Source organism: Scomber scombrus, chromosome 20 (assembly GCF_963691925.1).
Source record: "Scomber scombrus chromosome 20, fScoSco1.1, whole genome shotgun sequence".
NCBI lineage: Eukaryota > Metazoa > Chordata > Actinopteri > Scombriformes > Scombridae > Scomber > Scomber scombrus.
This window is the reverse complement of record NC_084989.1, coordinates 9876682-9886950: the sequence shown is the minus strand read 5'-3', so window position 1 is coordinate 9886950 and position 10269 is coordinate 9876682. Positions and strand designations below refer to the sequence as shown.

Sequence of the window (10269 nt, the reverse complement as noted above, 5' to 3'; positions counted from 1 at the left end):
CACACTGTAACATATAAAAAAACAGCAGGATATTATCTAAAGACAATATTTTAGTGACTTTTTATTGCTTTTTGTGTTTGTATCTTTGTTCTTATTTCTTATTTCTTTGTTGAGACAGATTCAGCTGATGTCCTACAAACAGTTGAGAGGATTGATTAAACAAGGTCATTGTCTCCCTCTAGTAGCCAACCTTCGCCCCAGGAAAGCCATGTCACTCGTCAATTTCAATTTGTAATGATTTACAAAATACTTTTATTATAGTTCTTTGCGATGCCCTATACTGTGATTTTGTGTCGCTGTGATGGGATATATTCTGTGATTGTTGGCCCATGTGACTGAATTGCTGCTCTATAACTGTCAACCTATGTAATACAAAAGACAGTGATTATGCCTGTGTTTTTGATTAGATAGTGACTACACCTGTGTAAGGAAATAATACCGTTAATAATTTACCCATAACATGCAAATTATGGTGATAAGTAAATAAACATTTCTTGTTTTATGTAATACTTACAAAGAGTTTTACAAATTGTTCAGTGCAGTTATCTTTATAGTATGATTTTCACATTTTAAAAGTTTATTTTAATGTTCAAAATGAATACTGATAAATGCATCATATTATATCACACTAATATGGATAGCTAGTCATTCGATAGATACCCTGTAGGTCTATGTGATTCAGTAGATCATAGGTTTCTGGGATATGTTATTTTGGGTCTCTGCATTGTTAGAGAGTAAGTGTACATTTTTTCTCAGGTACTGTACACAATGGATAAATAACAAACTTTTAAAATGCAACACATTGTTGAAGATGAAACACGTGGTTTCCAACCTTTTTGGCTTCTGACTTATAACAAATAGCAGTGTGTAGTCGGGCTCACATTTCAGATATTTATAAGTTGTTCACAGCTCCACCAAATAGTGATTTTTCCTTCTAAACTTTTCACATTGTATAATTTCAAAAAATGTTCATATCTTCCAATATTTTACAAAAAATCAAAGATTAGAGAAAAATTCCAAAAGCTGAAAACAGATTTGTGTTCCAGAACTTGTCAGCGCTTCTCCAATACCCAGTGTTTGATTTTCCTGGAGTCTTATCAGGTAAGATGCAAGATGCAGACTACATAGGGTATTTTAATAGTTTATAGCTAATAGTTTTATGTTTTTTTATATTTTGGCAGGATAGAAAACCTTAATACATTTTTCTCTAGTTTCTGTTCATTGTTCCATAGGCTACTACAAGACCAGTCACATCTTGTTGACATACTGTACACTGTGCTCTATTATTTGCCTTCATTATATTCAAAACAATGTAATAGTTTTATCTTCAAGAGCTTGCAAATATAGTTTCTTGTTTAATTCAACTTTCTCCTTTATAACACTATACATCTATAATACACCTACATATAACATTTCATGACAAAATGTGTTAAGCTGTGAAGACAACAAGGCAACTTTTACATTTAAAGGCATAATATTTACTGCTCTCTGCCTAAAATCCAGGAGTGAACTAAATGGACTTTACTTGTGACTTAACTTCTCACAGATAATTAGGTTAGGAGTTAGGTGATTGAGAATTACTTGTTTAGACTGTTGGATTTATTTTTTTGATATTGTCAAACTAAAGAGTGCTAATTCATCTCAGAAAGCTCTTTAATGTGCTCAGGTACTATAACAATCACAGCAGTACAATAGAATAAAATGGATTACATAATAAACAGTGGTATATACATGCTTAGGCAACATTGTCATCCAGATGAAATCAATTAATGTGCATTATTTTTAATAAAAATACAAAAAGAAAAAAAAAGTTTTAATACAATCTCTATACTTAAACAGAGACGGGATAGTCCATGGACCAGCACGTTCATGAATCCCCATTGCACATCTGTCTAAAAGCCAATTCAGTAGTGTTCACACATATTCCTGTGCCCCATATTTTTTGACACCGATATAGTTTTGGAAGTTGGCCAAAGGCATTTACATACATGTACTAATTTCCATCTGGGACAAAAAATCCATGCATATCCTTGTGGAGTGGACTGTTCACGTATGCGCGACCTGCCTCCTTGAATGTTTTGCCATCAAGAACCAGAATGAAACCATTCTGGCCTGGATTGGTGTTGATAACTGATGTTAAGACCACTCCTGAAAAAGGGAAGGAAGAGGTTGCTGAATGAGTGCAGAGCAGAATATGAAACATTTAAGGAATTTTTTACATAGTAAAAAATGGTGTCATATATACTGTTAACTATATATTGTGCGTGCACACCACAACACCACACAGCACTCTTACCATCATCCTCTGATTCTCCATTTGGTCTGGGGATGAATACTGGTTCTGATGGCCAGCAGTTGTCTTCGCCCCAGTAAACCATTTTCTTGGTTTCTGTGTCAAACTTTCCAATCTACAGTAAGTGAATAGATTAAGAAAAAAATTAAAGACACACTTTTACTCTACAAAAATCTGCACATACAGTTAATCTCAAAGCAATATAAACTAACACTGATTTCCTCAAGTTGTAACTGATAATACTCAGAAAGGTCCTGATAGCGTGATTTTACAGTAGAGATGGTAGAGGACAGTATGGCCACTTAATAATAAAAATATATGTTAAATACGTTTTTGCAGCGATGTTGAAAAGAGAATCACATAAATTCCATAACAAGCAGATTTTCAATAAGCATGGATATGTCCTTTGGACATACTAAGTTTTTAGGCCGATTCATTTAAGAAACTGCTGAATCATTTTTGATTACTGGTCTTAGTCTTTCTTTAGCTTACATAAAGAGATGTATAAAAAGCTTATCTTGTTGACAAGCCCATGCAGAACTTTGTCCCAACTACAAGCCATATACCTGGAAAAGAGCTATAAAGGTTGTTTAGTAATGGCATAAGGCACATTAGTAACATAAACTATTTTCCTAGTATTAGCAGGGTAGACTTCCGTCATTGTCAAGATCATTTGGAAATGTTTCATGGACATCAGTTACGTACCAAGACTGTACTACAGAGTAAGAAGCTGTTTCATTAATGCAAAATAAAATAATGACCTGTAACTATGTTATTGTTTTACACTAGAATACAGTGTTTCTTTTAGTAAGACAATAGAGCTTATTACTGAAAACATAGTTGTGAAATGAGAAAATTAAATTATAGTTTCACATTTTTTTCAAATCTCTCTCAAAACAAGACTCAGGTAGCCCACATGTACACTGAAACCATTTTTGGTTGTTGTATTTGGCCTCCAGTCCATACTGGCTGCAAATTGATCCATTATGTAAGTGAGGTATGACAAAATAGGGGGACACTTATACAACATATCCTCTTAATGAAATGACCACATAGGCCAATTGTACCTGTATTCCAGAGCGAGCTTCATTAGCATTTTCTAATATGCTGCAGTAATCGTAACAACAACAACAAAAAAAAGTTTCATGGTGTGACAAAGCTGGGGTTGGGGTCTGGTTAGGTTTAGGTACATAAACCACTTGGTGTGGTTAGGGAAGGATCATGGTTTGGGTTAAAATGATCACTTGAAACATGGTGTGGGTTAAAGTTACTTACTTAAAGTTATCAAGCCATCATCATCATTGCAACAGTAAATACCATGACAATAGAAGTTAGGGTTTTTAGAAAACTGTCCTCAATTGTGGTTGGAAACTTGACACTCTCAGTTGGAAACAGGAAACTCCAATGGAGTCCCGCAGCTAAATCCACTTTTGGCCATTTATCTATCTAGCCATCCGCCCAACCCGCCACCTCCTAATATAAAATGTATATTGATGTCATCTGAACTGCGTCACTTCCCGCAAGAGAGGAAAACAATAAAAAGATCCAATTGTGTAAATGAAGATGTTTCCTTTTACTTATTTCCCTTTCCCGCCATTAGACCTCAACTGTGGGCACAGGGTGACAGAGAGGGGAAACTCTCTCATCCAAAGTATAAGAGCTCTGTAACTCAGACCTTTAAAGCCTTAGTGACTTGACTTCTTTCCATTGTCACTGGTACCTTGATTTGCAAGTGCACCCAATGGAAAGGACGTGTGGGTATTACAACAAGGGTTTTTAAGTAGTTTGGTCTTTGTTGGGGGAATTGGTAATTCGCACTTCAGCTGTCACTGTTACATCAACCGGTTACTCTTACTTCTGCAAATTGCTTTCTACCTCTGGAAAAAAACAATGTTGTCAGGAACAATATGTTTCCCAATGGCCTTGCATTTACAATCTCTATTCTTCACGAGTCTGCAAGTTTCAGGTCTCTCTTGGAAAATAACACTTAAGAGACCATAAAAAAATCACGAACAAGGATGTTCCCACCAGCATTTGACAGCAATAGCCAAATTAAAAACAATAGCAAATGTTACCTGTTTTGAATGTGCAGATTCCTCAACACAGTTTCCGTAGACGAACTGGTGCTTCTCGCCATTGATGTCATAATTTATTCTGGGTAAATCCAAACCTGATAGAAATAAAATGACAGTTTTTGTATTTGTATGAACAAATCAATAACTCATCAAGACCGGGCAGACAGAATAGTTAGAATACTTCAACAGCTTGATTCACCTTGACAAAGCACCTCTGCCTGACACATTAGTTTGCCTTCTTTTTCCTTCACAGCACTGGCTGTTGTGTATTTGAGTTTCACCAGATCCTCTCCAACCGCAGCGCCCTGTAGACCAAACAGATTCAGTTATTTAAAGAACATCTCTATGTTTTAGTAAATAAAATCAGCTTTTCCTAATCCCACCTTGTCTGACTGGACAGGAAGCGCAAATCTCTTATAGCCTGGTTTTGAGTAGGAATCATCGTGGAATTCGGCATTTTGCTTCAGCTTACTGAGGTAAAACATGTCATAAAGGCTGCTATCACTGTAGGCGATGACATCGAAGATGACATGACCGTTGTCCTCGAAAGCGTTGACGTGATGGTAGACGATCATTGCTCCAGTGTAGTACTTAGTCTCTACCTCTTTGCCGGTCTTTCTGTCTATCAGGTGGATCAGAGTCTGTTGAAAGAATAAACAGACAGAAAAACAGTGAAGTAATGTTTAACGTCTAGAATGCACACCCACGCTAATTCAGACCCTCTTGCCAGTGGTGTGAATAGAAGGCATGGCATGAGTTTCAGAGTGACCACTTACATTTTCCTCGGGGCAGAACTTCATGCAGCTTGCCCAGTTGACTCCCCTCATGTATGCAGTAGCCATCTTGATGATGTCCAGTTTGAAAGGCTGCTCAATGAAGACCAAGTAGTTGTCCGTCATGCCGAAGCTGTGGTAGAAACTGGGCGTAAGGAGGGAGCGACAGGGAATCGTGCTGATCACCTCCACATTCTTCAGTGCAGGGACATTCTTGCCTTTGTCTGAAAGTTAACAAGAAATTTTAGAAGAAATAAACAAAAATAGAAGGCAAGAGTGCAAGAAATAATGTATATGCCATAGCTGTCTTTCTTCTTTTATAATTACTGTTATTTATCACACTTTTTCTATTGCATATGGCCATGTGATGATTGATAAATATATCCCTTTTTTATTGTTATTGTTATATTATTGTTGCTGGGATTTTATACTGCACACAAGGACAATAAGGTCTATCTCATATTACCTTATCTTATCTAACAGGTAACACTGACCTTGAAATCATTTTAATTGCATGTAGCTTGTATGTGTACACATTGCAAATAAAAACAATAATATACAGTGTGAATAAACTTGTGATAATCAATCAATGTAGGAATCAGACTTTCAACACTACATTAGTATTACTATAGTGTTAAATGAACTGAATATTGTATAGCAAGTGCACAATAGAAGGAAAGATTTACAAATTGCAAGACTACAGCTATGGTCACAGCTATTTCAGTGTGTTTAAGTGTGCATACTGCCCTTCATTAGAATCCATATTAGGAGCCAATGTCAAGAGACATACAGTAGTTAGCCCTGACTGTTCTTCATGCACCTCCCCTGTGATATCCTGTATTTGCATTACAGTGTCTTGTATTTTAACTTTCTTCACCTTCTACAAAGTACAGCTGATAGGAAGACATAACACTGAGGTGTAAAGACAAAGTAGAGCAGGTTTATATACTTTTCTCTGAGGCAGCAGGGACTTTGAACACCATGTATTTTGTCTTTCCCTTCTCTGCTATTGAAGTCCCAATGTTGTAAGCGTTGCCCTCTTTGTCGTAGTGTGGATGGGAACAAGCCAGGTTTACAGGCAGGAACTTCATGTAGTCCACCTGTGTGAAACAGTTTAGCAATTCATGAGCCTGGAACCAAAAGCTTTGGTCAGATGTACTGTGTGTTAACAGATCAGTTGATGACATTACCTTATCCTGGGTTTCCAGGGTCACAGGATCAATCTTGCGGATGTAGTTGGTTTCAGAGGCGGCATAATAATCATTCCCATATTTAATGAAATTGCTTGCACTGTTGTCAGTGAAGTCGGGCACCGTGTGGTTGAGAAAGGTAATTGCTCTGAAAAGTAAGGGTACATTTTTAAAGAGACTCTCACCTTATAATGACAAAGAGGCGGTAGGGGGTCATGTAGAATTGGAGAGGGAAAGAGAAGCAGCAGGAGGCTCCTCTAACACAACAGACTGACACAATAGACTTATGTTGATGTCACAGATCCTTTAGAAAACCCTTGCACCGTAAACCCCCATTTACCAAACTGTTACCTGCTAAAGGTATTGGAGGTGTTAACGATTAATCACACCTAGTCTGGAAATGTATATATTCACACTGAACGTTAATGTTGCACTGTTGTAAACAATGGAACAAGTTTAAATTGGAATAAAAAATACTATAAAATAAATCAATATAATAAAATTTAATAAAGTACATGCTTACTTGAAAATGAAGTTCTTGCTTGGGTCTGGATAGGCCATTGTTCCCATTTCAGACACAACAATTCTGTTTGCAGCCATGTTTGCTTTGTAGGAATCACTTCTAAGGTATCTGCTTCTGTAGATCACTTCACCTGGAAGATGGAAAAAATGTCTTTGTAAGTGCAGCTGCTCCTCACACTCACATACAATGGTTGTATCAGATATTCACAGATAAATAAATTCAAAGCGAGCCAGGGTTTGGGGATCTTTGTTACAGTATTTCATTAATTACTTCCGTAGGGGAGAACAGGGTTGGTAGTCACACTTTTTACTTTCCTTTGAATTCCTCATAAACCATAAACTGAATAAATTCCCTTTTGATTTGTAATGAAATACTAAAGTGTCAGGTACGGATAGAGTGGTCTTACTCTCCTTCAGCTGCTTCTGTTCAAAAGATATTGGCCGTCAAATATGTCTTGTGCACTTGTGACAACCAACCCCACAATGGGGATAGTTGTCACACACTGTGGGGATGGTTGTCCCTGTGTTATTTTAATGGAGAAAAATTAAAAAAAAATGTAGAAAAACTTAAACAATTATTTAAAATGATTAGGTTCATTGAAATACAACAACCTAACACATCTCATGCACCAAGAGAACATAAACAGAAAAGCTAACAACCACATGGTTTGGTGTAGCTAAGAAAAAAACCTACCTACCTATCACTCTCTCTTCATAGTTATTAATGGTAATAGTTTTAGTTTTATTATAAACTCATTGTGTAAAAGCCTTGAAAAGAAATACTGAAGAGTTGGATATTTACATTTTCACATGAAAAACATCCTCTCACCTCCATGTCAAGCAGTTTACTCCAGACCTTGGAAGTAACATCTCATCTAAATTCTGAAACTTTCTTTCCAAAACGAGATCTGATGAATGTGACGACCAACCCCGTTCTCCCCTATGTCAGGTAAGAATTGCCAGACTAACCGTTTTTAAAGGCGAAGCTCTGCATGATTGACATCCCATCTAACCAGTGTTCGTAGCTGGTCTCCCCAACAGAAAAAATGCCTGGGCCATTGCGCAAGAGGGTGCCTTGCAGCCAGCTGGGGATACTTCCTAAACGAGAAGAAACACAGAAGAGAAATACCTCAGTCATACATGAACTCAAACCTCATCTCATCCCATCTGTTCATCTAACAGTGTAAACACTCCACCTACCTTTCACTTCTGCCTGAAAAGGCTCGGGCCTCTCCTCCACGTTCTTGGAAAAGTCTGTAGACATGTCTGCTGGCAGTGTTGTGAGGAACGCACGGAGGTGTCAGAATAAATACTGTAGCGGGAGAACAGTGCAAACCCCTCCCTCGTCTTTCTTGGCCAGGGGTTTGGCAAATAATGAATTATCTTATCTGTGTGAGCGCTGATGACAGTGCTCTTTGGTTATTTCAATAGAAAGGTGTAGCTCTGTTCGGCGAAACGCGCTCCAGAGAAGAGACTCTGATTTGATCGTATATGGGTCATTTACTGATTGACTATTGATTGTCATTGTTATGCTTTTTGGTTTAAACGGCGCTTTATCACGAATATCTTTTTCCTTGAGATTAAAGAAAGGTGCATTTACACAATAGTTTGGTATTGCGTTAACTTTGGCGTCTCTGACTAGATTTCATTATCTGAAATCCACTTTAATTCTCTAGGAGCATGTGTAATTTTCATTGACCTATATTTTTATTTAGTTTGTTGAATTAGATTGTGAGCATTTTCAAATTGTAATTAACATGTAAAAACACATAGATTTGTGTAACTGAGCCCATAAAACAATCTGTAATATTCCAACAGGGAGTTATACTGGGAATTCAGTCAGATCTTAAGCAACTTCTTTTATCTGCTTTTGTAACAGGTTGTAATATTGCTTTATGGTCTTATGTCACTGGATTGCATTTTGAACTATTACTCCACGCCTTTGTATCCTGCACTATCGCATACTGTGTTTTTTCTGCGTAATTTTAATTCATGGAATCACAGTCCCAGTTAGTGAACCCCTATCAACTGCAGGGCTGTAATCCTATATATAGCTAGATACATAGCTAAATAGAGAACTTTTTTTATACAAAAGGGAAATTACAGCAACCCCTTGACATAAATCAAGATACAAAAGCAGTGAGGTCTAAGAAAGTAATGTAGGCTAATTAAAGGCAAAATTTATACAATAACTAAATATAACAAATTAGAATATAATAAATAAAAATAGAATCGAGACAGGAGATATAACCACAACTATAGCCATAAACCCTGTCTCTTCAATCTGCATACAAATAACATTACTTGATACGTTCAGCTTGCCTGCAGTGTATACACCAAAGTGCATTTTTGTGTGCAAGTGATGCCCCAGTCCTTCCCATTAAACATCTGTGGAGAGCAAATGTGTCCCCAGTCTCACATCAAAACGTGTAATACCAACCTTAGTTTCTTTCATTGCAGTGAAAACAAACTAAATGACTGACCTTCCTTTTATTCTCAGTGGGAAATGCAAAATTGGACAGTGGGACAATCCCTTTCACAAACACACAAGCACAGAGTTTAAAGTACACTTTAAAATACAGTTTGAATGACCTTTCTGAGAAAATTGGATCATCTCTGCAGCCAAGTAGGAATAGGATATAGATAAAAAGCATGACATGACCTCTGCTAATTGCCTCTGGGCAATTCAGGACAGTTAAAGTTAAGGCAACCAGCTGTTTTTTCTTGGAAAGAAATAGACAAATACCGTATAATGATAAAGATTTTATTGACCATTGGTTTGATATGACATGGATTGCATCCAACCTCCATCGTTGTATAATTTATTTTTACGTCACATTTAATTTTTTCTCTTTCACTTTCACATGTTTCATAAACTTCATTTCTTTGTCCATAGCACTGTCCATATTTCCTTTGTACAGTCAATATTTCATTTTAAGTTTTTTTTAATCAAATTTTAAAACTTTTACTATGTCATTCTGTAAAATTCCAATTTCATTTTAATATTATTGTTTATATCATTATTATTATGATTATTACTACCTTACGTTTGTCTATTTTTATTCTATTTTTTGGGAGCAAACATCAAGACACATGCTTGCATTGCCTAATAAAACAGATGCTGATTATGATGGGGAAAAAAAGAATCATAAAGATACAAATCCCCAGGGTTGTAAATAGTAGCCTATGCATGTGTCAGTATTTGCCAAACTGGGAATGAAAACAGATTGGTATTCTCAGTCCTAGCCCTAACCCAGTCATTTCAGGCCTTCCTCCAAGCCTGTAGTTACGCCCTACATTGGCAGCAGTGTTGTCATTTCTGAACAAACAAACAAAAGTAGTATTCATAATAAAAGTATTAATACTACATCATGCAATTTGGGGGTGAACTTGCAGTATTTGATGGTTGTCTCAGA

At 36.7% G+C, this 10269-nt stretch overlaps 1 protein-coding gene across 2 annotated transcripts; it reads right to left on the bottom strand.

Moving 5' to 3' along the window:
• Positions 1-1916: 1916 nt before the first annotated feature.
• Positions 1917-8117, bottom strand: bco1 (beta-carotene oxygenase 1). 2 transcript variants are annotated; one of them, XM_062441697.1, is made up of 11 exons: positions 8054-8117; positions 7823-7951; positions 6855-6984; positions 6332-6479; positions 6091-6241; positions 5145-5365; positions 4752-5009; positions 4568-4673; positions 4369-4463; positions 2297-2408; positions 1917-2148 (listed from the first exon to the last, which is right to left on the bottom strand). In XM_062441697.1, the coding sequence occupies exons 1-11, from the start codon at positions 8115-8117 to the stop codon at positions 1994-1996; spliced, it is 1569 nt and encodes a 522-aa protein (XP_062297681.1). In that variant the 3' UTR covers positions 1917-1993. The 2 variants fall into 2 exon arrangements, with proteins under 2 accessions (XP_062297681.1, XP_062297682.1); XM_062441698.1 differs by having other exon boundaries at positions 5145-5359.
• Positions 8118-10269: the final 2152 nt, after the last annotated feature.

Coding starts and splice junctions, on each gene's coding strand:
- bco1 (XM_062441697.1), bottom strand. CDS start 8,117: ATGTCTACAGACTTTTCCAAGAACGTGGAGGAGAGGCCCGAGCCTTTT. Junction 4,464..4,567: donor GGCAGAGGTGCTTTGTCAAG/GTGAATCAAGCT, acceptor TATTTCTATCAG/GTTTGGATTTACCCAGAATA. Junction 2,149..2,296: donor TGGAGAATCAGAGGATGATG/GTAAGAGTGCTG, acceptor TCCCTTTTTCAG/GAGTGGTCTTAACATCAGTT.